This window comes from Lepidochelys kempii, chromosome 2 (genome assembly GCF_965140265.1).
Source record: "Lepidochelys kempii isolate rLepKem1 chromosome 2, rLepKem1.hap2, whole genome shotgun sequence".
NCBI lineage: Eukaryota > Metazoa > Chordata > Testudines > Cheloniidae > Lepidochelys > Lepidochelys kempii.
The window spans coordinates 265,860,391-265,880,255 of record NC_133257.1 but is presented as its reverse complement, the minus strand read 5'-3'; the positions used below and the strand labels follow the sequence as shown (position 1 = coordinate 265,880,255).

At 47.6% G+C, this 19,865-nt stretch overlaps 2 protein-coding genes across 2 annotated transcripts in view; both read right to left on the bottom strand.

Moving 5' to 3' along the window:
• Positions 1-19,865, bottom strand: part of LOC140906191 (tubulin beta-4B chain-like) — a 61,186-nt gene that overhangs the window by 31,894 nt on the left and 9,427 nt on the right. The gene's annotated exons all lie outside the window — the stretch shown is intronic.
• Positions 8,934-10,863, bottom strand: LOC140906094 (uncharacterized). Its single transcript, XM_073329602.1, has 2 exons — positions 10,113-10,863; positions 8,934-9,525 (listed from the first exon to the last, which is right to left on the bottom strand). The coding sequence occupies exons 1-2, from the start codon at positions 10,696-10,698 to the stop codon at positions 8,984-8,986; spliced, it is 1,128 nt and encodes a 375-aa protein (XP_073185703.1). The 5' UTR covers positions 10,699-10,863; the 3' UTR covers positions 8,934-8,983.

Here is a 19,865-nt window from a genome sequence, read left to right as displayed (position 1 = left end):
GTGCGCTGGCGCAGTTTACTGACTTGGTTAGACCTCAGTGAAACCAATATTCCCACTGTTATTACTGCTTGCTGTGCGCTCCACAATATCTGTGAGAGTAAGGGGGAGACGTTTATGGTGGGGTGGGAGGTTGAGGCAAATCGCCTGGCTGCTGGTTACACACAGCCAGACACCAGGGCGGTTAGAAGAGTACAGGAGGGCGCGGTGCGCATCAGAGAAGCTTTGAAAACCAGTTTCATGACAGGCCAGGCTACGGTGTGAAAGTTCTGTTTGTTTCTCCTTGATGAAACCCCCCGCCCCCTTGGTTCACTCTACTTCCCTGTAAGCTAACCACCCTCCCCACCTCCCTTCGACCACCGCTTGCAGAGGCAATAAAGTCATTGTTGCTTCACATTCATGTATTCTTTATTCATTCATCACACAAATAGGGGGATAACTACCAAGGTAGCCCAGAAGGGGTGGTGGAGGTGAGAAGCACCAGGAGGGGTGGTGGAGGAGTAAAGGACAAGGCCACACAGCACTTTAAAAGTTTAAAAGTTATTGAATGCCAGCCTTCTGTTGCTTGGGCAATCCTCTGGGGTGGAGTGGCTGGGAGGCCGGAGGCCCCCTCACCACGTTCTTGGGCGTCTGGGTGAGGAGGCTATGGAACTTGGGGAGGAGGGCAGTTGGTTAAACAGGGGCTGTAGCGGTGGTCTGTGTTCCTGCTGCCTTTCCTGCAGCTCAACCATACACTGGAGCATATTGGTTTGATCCTCCAGCAGCCTCAGCATTGAATCCTGCCTCCTCTCATCATGCTGCCGCCACCTTTCAGTTTCAGCCCTCTCTTCAGCCTGGCACTTACTCTCTTCAGCCCGCCACCTCTCCTCCCGGTCATTTTGTGCTTTCCTGCACTCCAACATTGTCTGCCTCCACGCATTCGTCTGTGCTCTGTCAGTGTGGGAGGACAGCATGAGCTCAGAGAACATTTCATCACGAGTGCATTTTTTTTTTGCCTTCTAATCTTCACTAGCCTCTGGGAAGGAGAAGATCCAGTGATCCTTGAAACACATGCAGCTGGTGGAGAAAAAAAAAAGGGGATAGTGGTATATAAAAAGACACATTTTATAGAACAATGGGTACATTCTTTCACGGTAAACCTTGCTGTTGACATTACATACACAGCACATGTGCTTTCGTTCCAAGGTCACATTTTGCCTCCCCCCAGCGCGTGGCTAACCCCTCCTCCTTCCCCGTGGCTAACAGTGGGGAACATTTCTGTTCAGCCACAGGCAAACAGCCCAGCAGGAATGGGCACCTCTGAATGTCCCCTTAAGAAAAGCACCCTATTTCAACCAGCTGACCATGAATGATATCACTCTCCTGAGGATAACACAGAGAGATAAAGAACGGATGTTGTTTGAACGCCAGCAAACATACACTGCAATGCTTTCATAGAATCATAGAATCATAGAATATCAGGGTTGGAAGGGACCCCAGAAGGTCATCTAGTCCAACCCCCTGCTCGAAGCAGGACCAATTCCCAGTTAAATCATCCCAGCCAGGGCTTTGTCAAGCCTGACCTTAAAAACCTCTAAGGAAGGAGATTCTACCACCTCCCTAGGTAACTCATTCCAGTGTTTCACCACCCTCTTAGTGAAAAAGTTTTTCCTAATATCCAATCTAAACCTCCCCCACTGCAACTTGAGACCATTACTCCTCGTTCTGTCATCTGCTACCATTGAGAACAGTCTAGAGCCATCCTCTTTGGAACCCCCTTTCAGGTAGTTGAAAGCAGCTATCAAATCCCCCCTCATTCTTCTCTTCTGCAGGCTAAACAATCCCAGCTCCCTCAGCCTCTCCTCATAACTCATGTGTTCCAGACCCCTAATCATTTTTGTTGCCCTTCGCTGGACTCTCTCCAATTTATCCACAGGCAAACAGGCTTTGTTCTACAGTGATTCCCGAGTACGTGCTACTGGCCTGGAGTGGTAAAGTGTCCTACCATGGTTGATGGAATAAGGCTGCCCTCCCCAGAAACCTTTTGCAAAGGCTTTGGGAGTATATCCAGGAGAGCCACGAATGCCAGCGCAAATTAATCATTAAACATGCTTGCTTTTAAACCATGTATAGTATTTTAAAAGGTACACTCACCAGAAGTCCCTTCTCCACCCGGTGGGTCCGGGAGGCAGCCTTGGGTGGGTTTGGGGAGTACTGGCTCCAGGTCCAGGGTGAGAAACAGTTCCTGGCTGTCAGGAAAACTGGTTTCTCCACTTGCTTGCTGTGAGCTATCATCTTCCTTGTCCCCAAAACCTGCTTCCGTGTTGCCTCCATCTCCATTGAAGGAGTCAAACAAGACGGCTGGGGTAGTGGTTGCTGAACCCCCTAAAATGGCATGCAGCTCATTATAGAAGCAGCATGTTTGGGGCTCGGACCCGGAGTGGCTGTTCGCCTCTCTGGTTTTCTGGTAGGCTTACCTCAGCTCCTTCAGTTTCACGCGGCACTGCTTCGGGTCCCTGTTATGGCCTCTGTCCTTCATGCCCTGGGAGATTTTGACAAATGTTTTGGCATTTCGAAAACTGGAACGGAGTTTTGATAGCACGGATTCCTCTCCCCATATAGTGATCAGATCCTGTACCTCCCGTTCGGTCCATGCTGGATCTGTTTTGTGATTCTGGGACTCCATCATGGTCCCCTCTGCTGATGAGCTCTGCATGGTCACCTTCAGCTTGCCATGCTAGCCAAACAGGAAACTGAAATTCAGAAGTTCGCAGGCCTTTTCCTGTCTACCTGGCCAGTGCATCTGAGTTGAGAGTGTTGTCCAGAGCGGTCACAATGGAGCACTCTGGGATAGCTCCCGGAGGCTAATACCGTCTAATTGTGTCCACAGTACCCCAAATTTGACCCAGCAAGGCCGATTTCAGCGCTAATCCTCTTGTCGGGAGTGGAGTAAGGAAATCGATTTTAAGAACCCTTTAAGTCGGAAAAAAGGGCTTCGTTATGTGGACAGGTGCAGGTTTAAAATCGATTTAACACTAAATTCAACCACAACTCCTAGTGTAGACCAGGTCTCAGTGCACCAGAAGTCACAACTTGACCTTTTTGTCATAAATCAAAGTGTGGTGAAAGTCAAATTTTTTCTTGATAATGCCTTAGTATTCCCATTTATCATTTTCAGATAAAGGTAGTGGATTCAAGATATGGCTGGAGGAGGAGTCAATGCAGAGGGGACAAGATTGCAGCCTAAGCATAATGAAGAAGAGGAAGAGAGTGCCACTTGGCAAATTTCTATTTGACAGGAAAAATAATTGTTTTTGAGATTGTGTATAACACAGGCCTCCTGCAGGCGCTTACAGGGGATCTGCAGAGTGGGTGAAAAAGGTGGTGTTCCTCTTTTTGTTTCTTTATGATATATAAGAAAGACTGAAAGGACAGGATTAATTTTAAGTCTGCTTGCTTGTATATTGTTGCTTGCTGACATGAAGAAGAGCTCTGTGTAAGTTTGCTTCTCTTACCAACAAAACTTGGTCCATTAAGAGAGAGATTACCTCATCCACTTTCTATCTGCTTTCACATTACAAATGTAGCTCGACTGCACTGTTGAGTTTTTGTGCCTGTGTTTTGGTTTCCCCCCCCCACCCCCGGAAGATTGAAGGACAATTGGACAAGCGGCACAATTCTGAGATTGCAAGAACCAAAAGAGTGAAAGCTGAGCAAATGAGAGTGAGAGGGGTTTTCAGTAAGATGGTTTAAAAAAGTTCTTTGTTTGTGGTAACACCAATGCATGAATTAATCACAGTATTTCAAAAATGCTGGGCTGGAAGGGACCTTGAGAGGTCAGCTAGTCCAGCCCCCAGCGCTGAGGCAGGACCAAGTAAACTTCGACCACCCCTGACAGGTCCAACCTGTTCTTAAAAACGTCTAAATGACGGTGATCCCACAACCTGCCTTGGAAGCCTGTTCCAGAGCTCTTTACAGTTAGAAAGTTTTTTCTAATGTCTAACCTAACTCTCCCTTGCTGCAGATTAAGCCGATTGTTTCTTGTTCTACCTTCAGCAGATATGGAGAACAATTGATGACAGTCCTCTTATAGCAGCCCTTAAGATACTTTGAAGCCTGTGATCAGGTCCCCTCCACAATCGTCTTTTCTCAAGACTAAATAGGCCCAGTTTTTTAATCTTCCCTTGGAGGTCAAGTTTTTTTAAACCTTTTACCATTTTTATTGCTCTCCTCTGGACTCTCTCCAGTTTGTCCAAATCTTTCCTGAAGTGTGGTACTCACAATTGGTCACAGTACTCCAGCTGAGGCCTCACCAGTGCCAAGCAGAGCAGGACAGTTACCTCCTATTAATACACCCCAGAACGATACTAGCCACTTATTCCCCATTTTGTAGATGTTCATTTGATTTTTCCTTTCTAAGTGCAGTACTTTACACTGGTCTTTACTGAATTTCAGCTTGTTGATTTCAGACTAATTTCTCTAATTTGTCAGGATCATTTTGAATTGTAATCCAGTCTCCAAAGTGCTTGCAATCCCTCTCAGTGTGGTGTCATCCACATATTTTATAAGATACTCTCCAGTCCATTATTCATATTGTTAATAAAAATATTGACTAGTAGTGAACCCAAGACAGACACCTGTGGGACCCAATTAGATACATCCCCCCAGTTTGACAGTGAACTGTTGATTACTTTTTGAGTACAGTCTTTCAACTAGCTGTGCACCCACCTTATAGTAATTTCATCTACATGACATTCTAATAAGCAAACGTGATGTGGAATGGTGTCAAAAACCTTACTAAAAATCAAGACTATCATGCCTACCATCCTATCCAGTAGACCAGTAACCCCATGAAAGAAGGAAATGAGGTTGGTTTGGCATGATTTGTTCTTTACAAACATGCTGACTATTCCTTATAACCCCATTATCCTTTAGATGCTTACAAATGGATTGTTTAACAATGTATCAGTATTTTTCCAGGTACTGAAGTTAGGCTGACTGGTCTAATGTTTCCCAGGTCCTCTTTGATCCCCTTTTTAAAGATAGGTACTAAGCTTGTCCTTCTCCAGTCTTCTGGGACCTCACCCATCCTTTGCTAGTTCTTGCAAATAATCACTGACGGTTCCAAGATTGCTTCAGCTAGTTCCTTAAGTATGCTAGGGTGAATTTTGTCAGGTCCTGCTGACTTGACTACACCTAATTTAGCTAAATATTCTTTAATCTGCTCTTTCCCTATTCTGGCTTGCGTTCTTTCTGCCTAATATCTGAGGGTATGTCTACACTACGAAATTAGGTCGAATTTATAGAAGTTGTTTTTTTAGAAATCGCTTTTATATATTCGAGTGTGTGTGTCCCCACAGAAAATGCTCTAAGTGCATTAAGTGCATTAACTCGGCGGAGCGCTTCCACAGTACCGAGGCAAGCGTCGACTTCCGGAGCGTTGCACTGTGGGTAGCTATCCCACAGTTCCCGCAGTCTCCGCTGCCCATTGGAATTCTGGGTTCATATCCCAATGCCTGATGGGGCTAAAACATTGTCGTGGGTGGTTCTGGGTACATATCGTCAGGCCCCCGTTCCCTCCCTCCCCCCGTGAAAGCAAGGGCAGACAATCATTTCGCGCCTTTTTTCCTGAGTTACCTGTGCAGACGCCATACCACGGCAAGCATGGAGCCCGCTCAGGTAACCGTCACCCTATGTCTCCTGGGTGCTGGCAGACGCGGTACGGCTTTGCTGCACAGTGGCAGCAACCCATTGCCTTCTGGCAGCAGACGGTGCAATACGATTGGTAGTCGTCCTCGTCGTGTCCGAGGTGCTCCTGGCCACGTCGGCTGGGAGCGCCTGGGCAGACATGGGCGCAGGGACTAAATTTGGAGTGACTTGACCAGGTCATTCTCTTTAGTCCTGCAGTCCTATTGAACCGTCTTATGGTGAGCGGGCAGGCGATACGGACTGCTAGCAGTCGTACTGTACCATCTTCTGCCAGGCAGGCAAGAGATGAGGATTGCTAGCAGTCATATTGTACCATCTTATGCCAGGCAGGCAAGAGATGAAGATGGCTAGCAGTCGTACTGTACCATCTTCTGCCAAGCAGCCATGAGATGTGGATGGCATGCAGTCCTTCTGCACCGTCTGCTGCCAGCCAAAGATATAAAAGATAGATGGAGTGGGTCAGAACAAGAAATAGACCAGATTTGTTTTGTACTCATTTTCCTCCTCCCCTGTCTAGATCACACTGCAGTCACTCACAGAGAAGGTGCAGCGAGGTAAATCTAGCCATGTATCAATCAGAGGCCAGGCTAACCTCCTTGTTCCAATAACAACGATAACTTAGGTGCACCATTTCTTATTGGAACCCTCCGTGCAGTCCTGCCTGAAATACTCCTTGATGTACAGGCACACCCTTTGTTGATTTTAGCTCCCTGAAGCCAACCCTGTAAGCCATGTCGTCAGTCGCCCCTCCCTCCATCAGGGCAACGGCAGACAATGGTTCCGCGCCTTTTTTCTGAGCAGACGCCATACCAAGGCAAGCATGGAGGCCGCTGAGCTCATTTTGGCAATTAGGAGCACATCAACCACCACACGCATTATCCAGCAGTATATGCAGCACCAGAACATGGCAACGCGATACCGGGCGAGGAGGCGACGTCAGCGCGGTCCCGTGAGTGATCAGGACATGGACACAGATTTCTCTGAAAGCATGGGCATGCATCATGGTGCTAATGGGGCAGGTTCATGCTGTGGAACGCCGATTCTGGGCTTGGGAAACAAGCACAGACTGGTGGGACCGCATAGTGTTGCAGGTCTGGGACGATTCCCAGTGGCTGCGAAACTTTCGCATGCGTAAGGGCACTTTCATGGAACTTTGTGACTTGCTTTCCCCTGCCCTGAAGCGCATGAATACCAGGATGAGAGCAGCCCTCACAGTTGAGAAGCGAGTGGCGATAGCCCTGTGGAAGCTTGCAACGCCAGACAGCTACCGGTCAGTTGGGAATCAATTTGGAGTGGGCAAATCTACTGTGGGGGCTGCTGTGATGCAAGTAGCTCACGCAATCAAAGATCTGCTGATATCAAGGGTAGTGACCCTGGGAAATGTGCAGGTCATAGTGGATGGCTTTGCTGCAATGGGATTCCCTAACTGTGGTGGGGCTATAGACGGAACCCATATCCCTATCTTGGCACCGGAGCACCAAGCCGCCGAGTACATAAACCGCAAGGGGTACTTTTCAATAGTGCTGCAAGCTCTGGTGGATCACAAGGGACGTTTCACCAACATCAACGTGGGATGGCCGGGAAAGGTGCATGATGCTCACATCTTCAGGAACTCTGGTCTGTTTCAAAAGCTGCAGGAAGGGACTTTATTCCCAGACCAGAAAATAACTGTTGGGGATGTTGAAATGCCTATATGTTGTTGGATCATATTAAAGAAGTTCTGTATTAAAATCACAAATGAGTTTGATTCCCCATAGTTCAAATTCCAGGGTATTACTAATTAAGAGGTCTCTTGGTTTTTGGTACTGTTTCTCTCCCTCTATGTGTGAAACTTGCAAGCTGCTAACTGTGTTAGTACATTCTAAGACAGAGTCTGTTCTCAAAGCAGTTCACAGAGAGAGAGACTCAAAACAATACTCTAACAACAGAAACAGCACCCAGAGACTCCCCACCCTTTTGTTGTATTAACAATTGTCATTAAAATAGAGATAGAGGATGTATGTGGATGGATGCTTGGTGTGGATAATAACTGAATGATCAGGGAGGTGCCAGCCTAAGAATCCAGTGTCCATCGGCTGAAGAAGGCGTCAAGTGGAAATAACCAGAGGACCCCACCCGGAGGGCAGACTGGAATCCACCCAACAGCCTCAAGAATGGGAGAACCAAAGAACAAGATAACATCTTGGAGCCGTCAGGAATGTGCTATCTGCTGATTGATTCAGCAACAGCATGATGAAGCAATTCCCATAGACTGGCATAGGAAGAAATTCCTATAAAAATAGACTCTAAAAAGTGAGAACTTTGGGGTCTGATTCTGCAAACCAATTTCCAGGAGCATCAGATGAGCATCTGACAAGGCCCTGCTCCCTCCTCATGTCCAGGCCACCTGGCCAGTGGCTTGGCATGAGCAACTCTAAGGCTGGTAACTATGATAACAACCTTGCAGAACCTGTGTGTGTGGGTGTGTGTATGTTTGTATGAATGAATGTGAGAATAAATTTGAGATTGAATGGAATGTTATAACTATAACTAACTGCTTACTATGATTCTTTCTGTATTCACAATAAATGTGGTATTTTGCCTTTTTCCCTTTAATAAGATCCTGCTGGTTTTTATTTTATTGGTACAACATGTATCCTTGGGGACCCAGCCTACCCCTTAATGCCATGGCTCATGAAGCCGTACACAGGCAGCCTGGACAGTAGTCAGGAGCTGTTCAACTACAGGCTGAGCAAGTGCAGAATGGTGGTAGAATGTGCATTTGGACGTTTAAAGGCGCGCTGGCGCAGTTTACTGACTCGCTTAGACCTCAGCGAAACCAATATTCCCACTGTTATTACTGCTTGCTGTGTGCTCCACAATATCTGTGAGAGTAAGGGGGAGACGTTTATGGCGGGGTGGGAGGCTGAGGCAAATCGCCTAGCTGCTGGTTACGCGCAGCCAGACACCAGGGCGGTTAGAAGAGCACAGGAGGGTGCGGTACGCATCAGAGAAGCTTTGAAAACCAGTTTCATGACAGGCCAGGCTACGGTGTGAAAGTTCTGTTTGTTTCTCCTTGATGAAACCCCCCGCCCCTTGGTTCACTCTACTTCCCTGTAAGCTAACCACCCTCCCCTCCTCCCTTTAATCACCGCTTGCAGAGGCAATAAAGTCATTGCTGCTTCACAGTCATGCATTCGTTATTCATTCATCACACAAATAGGGAGATGACTACCAAGGTATCCCAGGAGGGGTGGTGGAGGAGGGAAGGAAAATGCCACACAGCACTTTAAGCACAGCACTTTAAAAGTTTACAACTTTAAAATTTATTGAATGACAGCCTTCTTTTTTTTGGGCAATCCTCTGTGGTGGAGTGGCTGGTTGGCCGGAGGCCCCCCCACCGCATTCTTGGGCGTCTGGGTGTGGAGGCTATGGAACTTGGGGAGGAGGGCGGTTGGTTACAGAGGGGCAGCAGTGGCAGTCTGTGCTCCAGCTGCCTTTGCTGCAGCTCAACCATACACTGGAGCATTCTGGTTTGGTCCTGCAGCAGCCTCAGCATTGAATCCTGCCTCCTCTCATCACGCTGCCGCCACATTTGAGCTTCAGCCCTGTCTTCAGCCCGCCACTTACTCTCTTCAGCCCGCCACTTACTCTCTTCAGCCCTCCACCTCTCCTCCCGGTCATTTTGTGCTTTCCTGCACTCTGACATTATTTGCCTCCACGCATTCGTCTGTGCTCTGTCAGTGTGGGAGGACAGCATGAGCTCGGAGAACATTTCATCGCGAGTGCGTTTTTTTTTCTTTCTAAGCTTCACTAGCCTCTGGGAAGGAGAAGATCCTGTGATCATTGAAACACATGCAGCTGGTGGAGAAAAAAAAAGGGACAGCGGTATTTAAAAAGACACATTTTATAAAACAGTCGCTACACTCTTTCAGGGTAAACCTTGCTGTTAACATTACATACATAGCACATGTGCTTTCGTTACAAGGTCGCATTTTGCCTCCTCCCACCGCGTGACTACCCCCTCAACCTTCCCCCCTCCCTGTGGCTAACAGCGGGGAACATTTCTGTTCAGCCACAGGCAAACAGCCCAGCAGGAACGGGCACCTCTGAGTGTCCCTGAAGAAAAGCACTCTATTTCAACCAGGTGACCATGAATTATATCTCACTCTCCTGAGGATAACACAGAGAGATAAAGAACGGATTTTGGTTGAATGCCAGCAAACATACACTGCAATGCTTTGTTCTACAGTGATTCCCGAGTACGTGTTACTGGCCTGGAGTGGTAAAGTGTCCTACCATGAAGGACGAAATAAGGCTGCCCTCCCCAGAAACCTTTTGCAAAGGCTTTAGGACTACATCTAGGAGAACCGCAAATGCCAGGGCAAAGTAATCCTTTCACATGCTTGCTTTTAAACCATGTATAGCATTTTAAAAGGTACACTCACCAGAGGTCCCTTCTCTGCCTGCTGGGTCCAGGAGGCAGCCTTGGGTGGGTTCGGGGGGTACTGGCTCCAGGTCTAGGGTGAGAAACAGTTCCTGGCTGTCGGGAAAACCGGTTTCTCCGCTTGCTTGCTGTGAGCCATCTACAACCTCCTCCTCCTCCTCCTCATCTTCTTCGTCCCCAAAACCTGCTTCCGTATTGCCTCCATCTCCATTGAAGGAGTCAAACAACACGGCTGGGGTAGTGGTGGCTGAACCCCCTAAAATGGCATGCAGCTCATCATAGAAGCGGCATGTTTGGGGCTCTGACCCAGAGCGGCTGTTCGCCTCTCTGGTTTTCTGGTAGGCTTGCCTCAGCTCCTTCAGTTTCACGCGGCACTGCTTCGGGTCCCTGTTATGGCCTCTGTCCTTCATGCCCTGGGAGATTTTCACAAAGGTTTTGGCATTTCGAAAACTGGAACGGAGTTCTGATAGCACGGATTCCTCTCCCCAAACAGCGATCAGATCCCGTACCTCCCGTTCGGTCCATGCTGGAGCTCTTTTGCGATTCTGGGACTCCATCATGGTCACCTGTGCTGATGAGCTCTGCATGGTCACCTGCAGCTTGCCACGCTGGCCAAACAGGAAATGAGATTCAAAAGTTTGCGGTTCTTTTCCTGTCTACCTGACCAGTGCATCTGAGTTGAGAGTGCTGTCCAGAGCGGTCAGAATGGAGCACTCTGGGATAGCTCCCGGAGGCCAATACCATCGAATTGTGTCCACAGTACCCCAAATTCGAGCTGGGAACGTCGATTTAAGCGCTAATCCACTTGTCAGGGGTGGAGTAAGGAAATCGATTTTAAGAGCCCTTTAAGTCGAAATAAAGGGCTTCACTGTGTGGACGGGTGCAGGTTTAAATCGATTTAACGTTGCTAAATTCGACCTAAAGTCCTAGTGTAGACCAGGGCTGAGAGAAAAGATCCCTTTGTTGAAGATTCAATATCCTTTCTATTAAGAACTAAGAAAACCGCAGCGCCAGTTCTCTGGAGTTCCAAAGTGTCCTCCAGCGGACAGTTCTAAGGTACAATAAACCTAGCAGGAAACAAAAATTAACAAAACCCTTCCAAGTCCTCTGTATACATTAAAATAAGTGAAAAAAAGAGGGCACAAACCCATTTTATCATCCTCTATAGGTCACCTTTAGAATACCCCTCAGGCTGTATGTTCCCACGGTTAACTCACGTAAAACAATGGATGTCTGTTTGCAGTCCTAGCAGAGGATTTTCAACTGCATTCAGTGTTGGCCCCAATCTGCTGCCATTGAAGTCAGTGGTAAAACTCCCACTGCCTTCACTAGGAGCAGAATTAGGTGAAGGCGGAGTGTATTTTTTAAAATGCCACCCTTCAAGCTTTGATGAAATAACCAATTTTAAGAAGTGCACACATTAAACTTGCTTCAGAGTAACAGCCGTGTTAGTCTGTATTCGCAAAAAGAAAAGGAGTACTTGTGGCACCTTAGAGACTAACCAATTTATTTGAGCATGAGCTTTCGTGAGCTACAGCTCACTTCATCGGATGCATACTGTGGAAAGTGTAGAAGATCTTTTTATACACACAAAGCATGAAAAAATACCTCCCCTCTCCCCACTCTCCTGCTGGTAATAGCTTATCTAAAGTGATCACTCTCCTTACAATGTGTATGATAATCAAGGTGGGCCATTTCCAGCACAAATCCAGGGTTTAACAAGAACGTCAGGGGCGGGGGTAGGAAAAAAAACAAGGGGAAATAGGTTACCTTGCATAATGACTTAGCCACTCCCAGTCTCTATTCAAGCCTAAGTTAATTGTATCCAGTTTGCAAATTAATTCCAATTCAGCAGTCTCTCGCTGGAGTCTGGATTTGAAGTTTTTTTATTGTAATATCGCAACTTTCATGTCTGTAATCGCGTGACCAGAGAGACTGAAATGTTCTCCGACTGGTTTATGAATATTATAATTCTTGACATCTGATTTGTGTCCATTTATTCTTTTACGTAGAGCTGTCCAGTTTGACCAATGTCCATGGCAGAGGGGCATTGCTGGCACATGATGGCATATATCACATTGGTGGATGTGCAGGTGAACGAGCCTCTGATAGTGTGGCTGATGTTATTAGGCCCTGTGATGGTGTCCCCTGAATAGATATGTGGGCACAGTTGGCAACGGGCTTTGTTGCAAGGATAGGTTCCTGGGTTAGTGGTTCTGTTGTGTGGTATGTGGTTGCTGGTGAGTATTTGCTTCAGGTTGGGGAGCTGTCTGTAGGCAAGGACTGGCCTGTCTCCCAAGATTTGTGAGAGTGTTGGATCATCCTTCAGGATAGGTTGTAGATCCTTAATAATGCATTGGAGGGGTTTTAGTTGGGGGCTGAAAGTGACGGCTAGTGGCGTTCTGTTATTTTCTTTGTTAGGCCTGTCCTGTAGTAGGTGACTTCTGGGAACTCTTCTGGCTCTATCAATCTGTTTCTTCACTTCCTCAGGTGGGTATTGTAGTTGTAAGAATGCTTGATAGAGATCTTGTAGGTGTTTGTCTCTGTCTGAGGGGTTGGAGCAAATGCGGTTGTATCGTAGAGCTTGGCTGTAGACGATGGATCGTGTGGTGTGGTCAGGGTGAAAGCTGGAGGTATGTAGGTAGGAATAGCGGTCAGTAGGTTTCCAGTATAGGGTGGTGTTTATATGACCATCATTTATTAGCATTGTAGTGTCCAGGAAGTGGATGTCTTGTGTGGACTGGACCAGGCTGAGGTTGATGGTGGGATGGAAATTGTTGAAATCATGGTGGAATTCCTCAAGGGCTTCTTTTCCATGGGTCCAGATGATGAAGATGTCATCAATGTAGCACAAGTAGAGTAGGGGCGTTCGGGGACGAGAGCTGAGGAAGCATTGTTCTAAGTCAGCCATAAAAATATTGGCATACTGTGGGGCCATGCGGGTACCCATAGCAGTGCCGCTGATTTGAAGGTATACATTGTCCCCAAATGTAAAATAGTTATGGGTAAGGACAAAGTCACAAAGTTCAGCCACCAGGTTAGCCGTGACATTATTGGGGATAGTGTTCTTGACAGCTTGTAGTCCATCTTTGTGTGGAATGTTGGTGTAGAGGGCTCTTGTTTTTTCTTACCCCCCCCCAAAACGTTCATGTTAAACCCTGGATTTGTGCTGGAAATGGCCCACCTTGATCATCATACACATTGTAAGAAGAGTGGTCACTTTAGATAAGCTATTACCATCAGGAGAGTGGGTTTGTGTGTGTGTATGGGGGGGGAGGGGAAGGGGGAGAGAAAACCTGGATTTGTGCTGGAAATGGCCCACCTTGATTATCATACACATTGTAAGAAGAGTGATCACTTTAGATAAGCTATTACCAGCAGGAGAGTGGCGTGGGGGGGAGGTATTTTTTCATGCTTTGTGTGTATAAAAAGATCTTCTACACTTTCCACAGTATGCATCCGATGAAGTGAGCTGTAGCTCACGAAAGCTTATGCTCAAATAAATTGGTTAGTCTCTAAGGTGCCACAGGTACTCCTTTTCATTAAACTTGCTGTTACTCTGATTCTCTCTCTAACCAATACCCAAGTACAACATTATCCTAACACTTCCTATCCCAACCAGGCCAAATCACCACCTTTGTTTCCTCCATCAATAGTTCATTATTCTTCAGTCTGAACCCCCCCTGCCAATTTACTCCTCATTCCCCTCCACTGCTGAGAAGGAAGCTATGTTCTTCCACCTCTGAGAGATGGGGCGGAGGGTGTGGGGAGAAGTAAGAGGATGTCGCTAGTCACGCTTCCACTCACCGATGGCAGAAGTGTCCAGCACCCCCCCATTTTGTTGTTTGCTTCTTCTTGGACCAATTGGCACTTCCAGCAGTCATAGGACTTTCTGATCCAACATTTTTCAATCTTCATTTAAGGAGGGACATTGCCCTACATTTTTCTCACTGTTTAAAACACTCTAACCTCAGAAAAGACTTGGTTTTCCCCCCCTATTTCTAATCAATGAGAGGCTAATCTAAATTACAATTGAATATAAGGAAAGCCAAGAAACTGGATGTTCACATCATCTTTTGGCATATTAATTAGTCAAAACTGTTAGGCTTAATTTAGTGAACTGTGGCACAATCACATTAGAATAGTGTTATTTGCTCACTACAACCACTACAGTTAATAGCCTATAAATGAGCCTTTCCTTTATAATAATCCATTTCCAAAGGCTTATTATTTTGCTGTAAAAATTGAGTCCACACTGAATCGTTACACTTAAGATCTCAGCCTGGGAAAAGCTTCTTTACAAACTGTCCTACGTATCCCTTTGGGGCTTTGAGTTATTGCATGTAAAAAAAAAAATTAATCTTATTTTGTGCTTACAACTCAGCTGTGGCCGCTAAGATTCTTACCAAATTTGGCAGGGCGTGTTAGTCTATAAAAGTGCCCCTGCGTTTAACAAGCAAAGAGTGACTTCAACATCAAACAGCCACTGAAAGCAAAAAAAACAATCCAAATATGTAGTGACTGTTAGTTATCCCTATCTGATGATGGTTCAATTTTTTATATGCTGTAACTTGGTGACTTCACTCCAGTTCCAGTTAGATTGGTATCCACAGGCACACAAAAAAGTGGGTACCCTGTTGGCAGAGGTCAGTTGAATTGCCTAGTACCAAATGGGTCATGGAACCCATACTATGATTTTACCCCTTGTGACGGAGTCCACTCACCACAGCAGCGCCTCCTGCTGGTCATCACAGGGATTAGCTCTGCTAGCCAGTACTCCCTCTGGTGGCGCCACTCCTGTCATCTTCTCCGCCTGCAGACTTCACTCAGTCCAAGTACCGTAGTGTCCTCTTCATGACTCAGCCCTCCAGCCATGTCACCATCTGCAGTTATCCCCTTCTGGGAGGAGGGGAATTAGTATCACAGTCCAAATCCTGACAGGTTTCAGTATCCTGCCACTTCCCCAGTGGCAAGCGGGGTGGGGGGGGACACCTGGGGCCCCCCACTACTCTGGGTCCCACCCAAGAACCCTGTGGATAGCAGCCTCCTGCTGCATCTCTTTAACCTCCGTCTCTGCTGCTTCAATTCCCTGGGCCACTTCCCCACGGCCCCAGCACCTTCTTCGCCCTCTTCCCTGGGCATTCAGCCAGCAAGTGCCAGCAGCCAGCAAGGAGCTCCCTCTTGTTCCCCTGGTCCCTGCCAGCAAGTGCTCTCTCTGAGGTGCTACCAGTTCTCAGCCCCTCAGGGACACAGTCGTCACTTCCTGAGCACCCAGCAGCCACTAACCCTGATCTTCCCTGCAGCTCCCTTTTATGTGAGCCCACTAAGCCCTGATTGGCTGCTTCCTGCACAGCCTCCCTAGGCTGCTTGGAGGATTCACCTTCACTGCTCCTTTCTGGGCCAGGGTGGCAGGCCCATGAGGCATCCATTAACTCTTTCTTCTCCAGTGTGGGTTGAACACCCCATCACACCCCCACTGATGCTCCCTCCAGAACATGGTTAAGGCACATTGCCAGTGTCTTTCAAATGCCACTCACTGTCATGTTGTGGTGGGTGAGGGCCCCCTTGAGTCCTCACTAGATCACAATTTGGGCTGCTCACAGAGTCCTTCCCTGCTTGTGGCATATAAGGGATTCTCCAAACAAAAAGGTTCTTTCCCCTCTCCGTCCCCTGGGAGAGGGAGAATCAGAATAAAAGAAAGGCAAAGGTGGTCAGTTTCTCAGGCAGTCTTTTAGTCACCCCTTTGGGGTTCAGCTTATCTGCAGATTCTAGTGGCCTTGGTCAGGGTTAGGGTTTGCCTCCAGCCCCTCTTTTTGCTCACCCCCATTTTATACTTGGTCTATGAAGCCTCAGGGGCAGCAGGTCTGCAACTGTCTTCCTCTTTGCTGATCTATCCCTGTCGCCAGCTGTCTCTGAGGCACAGCCTTCTTCCCCTAGCTGCCCCTTTTCTGGTGGCATGCTTTCCTTTTCATCTCTCCAGGCACAGCAACCTTTACAGGTGTGTCTGCTTAGTGCTGGCTGAGCCCATAAGAGCTCATTAGCCTCCTCTGAGAATGCCCCCTCACAATCCTACCCCTCAAGTTGGAAAGGCCATCTTAAGGCTGGTCATCTTCATCTCTGATTTCCTGCTGAAAGAAATTGGTACTAGTATGGTCTTTTCCCTCCCAGTGCTGCACTTTGAGACTATAGGGTTGTAGTACAAGGTACCATCGCATTATACGCAGGTTTGCGTCTTTTATGATATGGAGCCAACATAGGGGGGCTTGATCTGTGGTCAAGGAGAAGGGGCTGCTCAGAATCCACCGCCCACTAATTTGCCTCCTCTTCAACAACTGAGTAGGCCTTTTCCTTTAGGGAAGAGCTTCATGCTCAGGCATAGGATTGGGTATTCCTCCCCTCTGAAGTCCTGTGAGAGCATGGCACTGGGACAGACACCTGAGGCATCTGTGTGCAATATGAATTAATGGTGGGAAAACAATAAGGGCTGAAGAGCAAGGGCATCTGGCACAGTCGTGTTTGCTGCTCGTTAAAAGCTTCCTCACTGTTCCCACTGTATCGGATCTTCTCTGAGCTGTTGCCTTTTATGAGGTCTGTAAGGAGGGCTCCAAATGAGGCGAAGCCGGGGATAAACTTCCAGTAATACCCTGTCAGGCCAAGAAAATGCCTCACTTGTCTGGGGAACTGGGCATCCGTTAGGACCTGTACCGTGTCGATCCCTGGTTTCATAAGGCTTCCCGCGATGCAGCACCCCAAATAGGTTACTTCAGTCGTGGCTATTCAACATTTTGCGGGGTTGGCTGCAAGACCTGTGTCTCAAAGGGCTTTTAACACTGCCTTTAAGTGCTGTAGATGGTCTCCCCAAGTAGGACTGTAAACAACATCATCTAGGTTGGCAACAGCATACTGATGATGCGGACTGGGGATCCTATTCATAAGTTGGAAAGTTGCAGCAGCCCCATGGAGGCTGAAAGGCCTCGTGTCAAACTGGAAATAACTGAACGAGTTTGCGAAAGCAGTTTTCTTCTGTGAGGATGGGGACAGAGCGATCTGCCAATAACCTTTTGTCAGGTCAATAGTGCTCAGATACTTTGCTGGTCCCATAACTCCTCTACCCTTGGCATCGGGTAGGCACCAAACGTCAAAATGGAATTAACCTTCCTGAAATCTATGCAAAACCAAACTGTCCAGTTTGGGAATTAGAACTATAGGGATCTCCCATTCATTTACGGACTTCCTAATTATCCTCATCTCCAGCATTGTTCATATGTGTCCCACATCCTCCATGGGAACGGTAGAGGCTTCTCTCTGACTAGCTGGCCCGAGGTGATCTCTAGGTGGCACTGGAATGTGTTCCCCCATGGAGTGCGAGGAGGAAATACAGTTCCAAAGTCACTGGTCAATTGGAGGAGTTGCTTCTTCTGTGCAGGGGTACAGGCACTGGTGTCACTTCTTGGCCACTGGGTACTTGGGGCCCTAATTTGGGCTCTGTGAGGGAGGGAATTATCAGCAGGGCCTCTTTTGTCTTCCAAGGTTTAATAAGATTCACGTGATAAATTTTAGTTTTCTTCTTTCTACCTGGCAGTTTTGTCTCATAGTCCACTGGCCCTGCTTGTCTAACAGCTTCAAATGGACCCTGCCACTGGGCCATTAATTTTGACTCAGCTGAGGAAGCCATAGAATGATCCAGTCATCAAGGTAGGTCTGTAGTTGTGCCCCTTAATTATAATTTTGTTCCTGAGTATGTTGGGCCTTTCTCAAATTCTCTCTTGCAAATACTCCTAGATTCCCAAGTCATTCCCTTACTTGTAAGACATATTGGGTTGCACTTAAGTTGCCTATTCCCTGTTCCTCTCAGCCCTCTCGTAACAAGGCCAAGAATTCCCTGTGGTTGGCAGCCATAGAGTACTTGAAGGGACAGAACCCTGTGGAGGCCTGCAGCACCTTCCTTAGGGAAATCAGGATTGGCAGGAGTAGCTGGTCCTAGTGCTTAGGGTATTTACTAACGAAGTGTCTCAACATTCTCTTCAGAGTCTCATTAAATTGCTCCACTAGGCCATCTGTCTGCAGGTGGTACATTGAGGTTTTCAGGGACACAACCTTCAGAAGGGAGCCTAATTTGCACATCAACAGGGAGGTGAAGTTAGTCCCTTGATCCAGTACTATTTTGTGGGGAAATCCCACACGTGAGAAGAGCTTCAGGAGCTCTGGGGCTATCACTGTAGGTTTCACAGCATGAAGAGGAACAGCCTCCACATACCTGGCTGCTTAGTTCACAATAACTAATATGTACCTGTGCCCTGATGCCGTTCTTTCCAGAGACCCTGACAGTGACAGTGTTCAGAGGTTCTTTCAAGGGGCATCTCAGTCAAGGGCAGAGGGACCACGGATGCCTTCAGAGTCCTGTCATTGTTGGCTAGCGAGCACTCCGGACATGAGGCACAGTATTCCCTCACCTCCTGATGCATGCAAGGCCAGCAGAACCGGATTAGTACCCGTGCCATTGTCATCTCTCTTCCCAGTGCACAGGATGTTGTGCACAAGCTGCAACACTGTCTAGTGATACTTGCGTGGCACCAGCAGTTCTGTCTTCACTATCACAATTTGCTGATCCCTTTCGATTTGATAAAGCTGCTTTTTTCTCAAGCACAAAGTGCGGATACTGCTTGACCCGCTGAGGCTCTGTTACTTCCCCATTTACGGAGGTCAGCTGGTCATATGCATGACTCAGCGTAGGATCATTTCTCTGTTCCTGCACTAAACTCCCACCCTACAAGAGAGCTTCCAGGTCCGGACTGATTGCCTCTTCTGTCCCTTGAAGGATAGATGATCATACTGCTCAGGATGTTCCCTCCTCAGGGTCTTCTGCTTCCCCGAGGTTTACCATGCTCTGGGGCGCCTGCTGCAATGAATGACCCGTATCCCTGTTCCCTGGACAGATCTGTTTGTCAATGTTTATTGAAAAAAACAAAGGACAATCATAGACCAGGAGTATGGGGTAGGCTGATCCTTCAGCTAGAGCTACTTCTTTCACCTTGGTAGGCATCCCCAGTGTTAGTCACAGACATTGGCTGTGGTATGTTTTCACATCGCCCTGTATACACTATAAGTGGACTGACTTTGTATGAATGTTGTCCTCTCCTATTAGGGAGGCTTGGACCACCATCTGACTACAGCTGGAGTCCAAGAGTCCTTGAACTATCACTATCAACTTAGCAGGGAGTCCTTTTCCGTGTGCGGGTTTCTGTTGTCCCGCCCTGGGCATATCCACTTTCCAAAAAAGGGCATTTGTTTCATGTGTCCTGTCTGCCCACAGGAGTAGCCAATTATCCGGCTGGCGCTGCCTGTACTTTTCCTAGCTGGGGGTGAACTCAGTCGTGGAGCAGTGGCCAAACCCTGTTCTACAGATTCTATTTCAATTGTTTGAGGTGCTTGGCAGTCCCACTGGCGGTGGTGGGTGTGAGCCCAACTCCCTTGGACTTCCCATGGTCTAAGGGGCTCTCTGACCTTCTGGAAGGACACCCTCAGGGTTGGACTCCTCAGAGTGGGTGTTACTGGTTTGAGGTCACCCTCCCAGGTGTCACTCCAGTCCATCCTGTGAACTGCCAAGGCCCTGGGGGACTCTGTCTCTAGCAATCCCTCAGATTCCAGAAAGTCCTCCATCACCACACCACATCTAACAATGTCCCAGGGCAGTGCTGTAATAACCACTTTCTGCCTTTTACTGGTAATATCCTTATTGTTTGGTCACAATTGC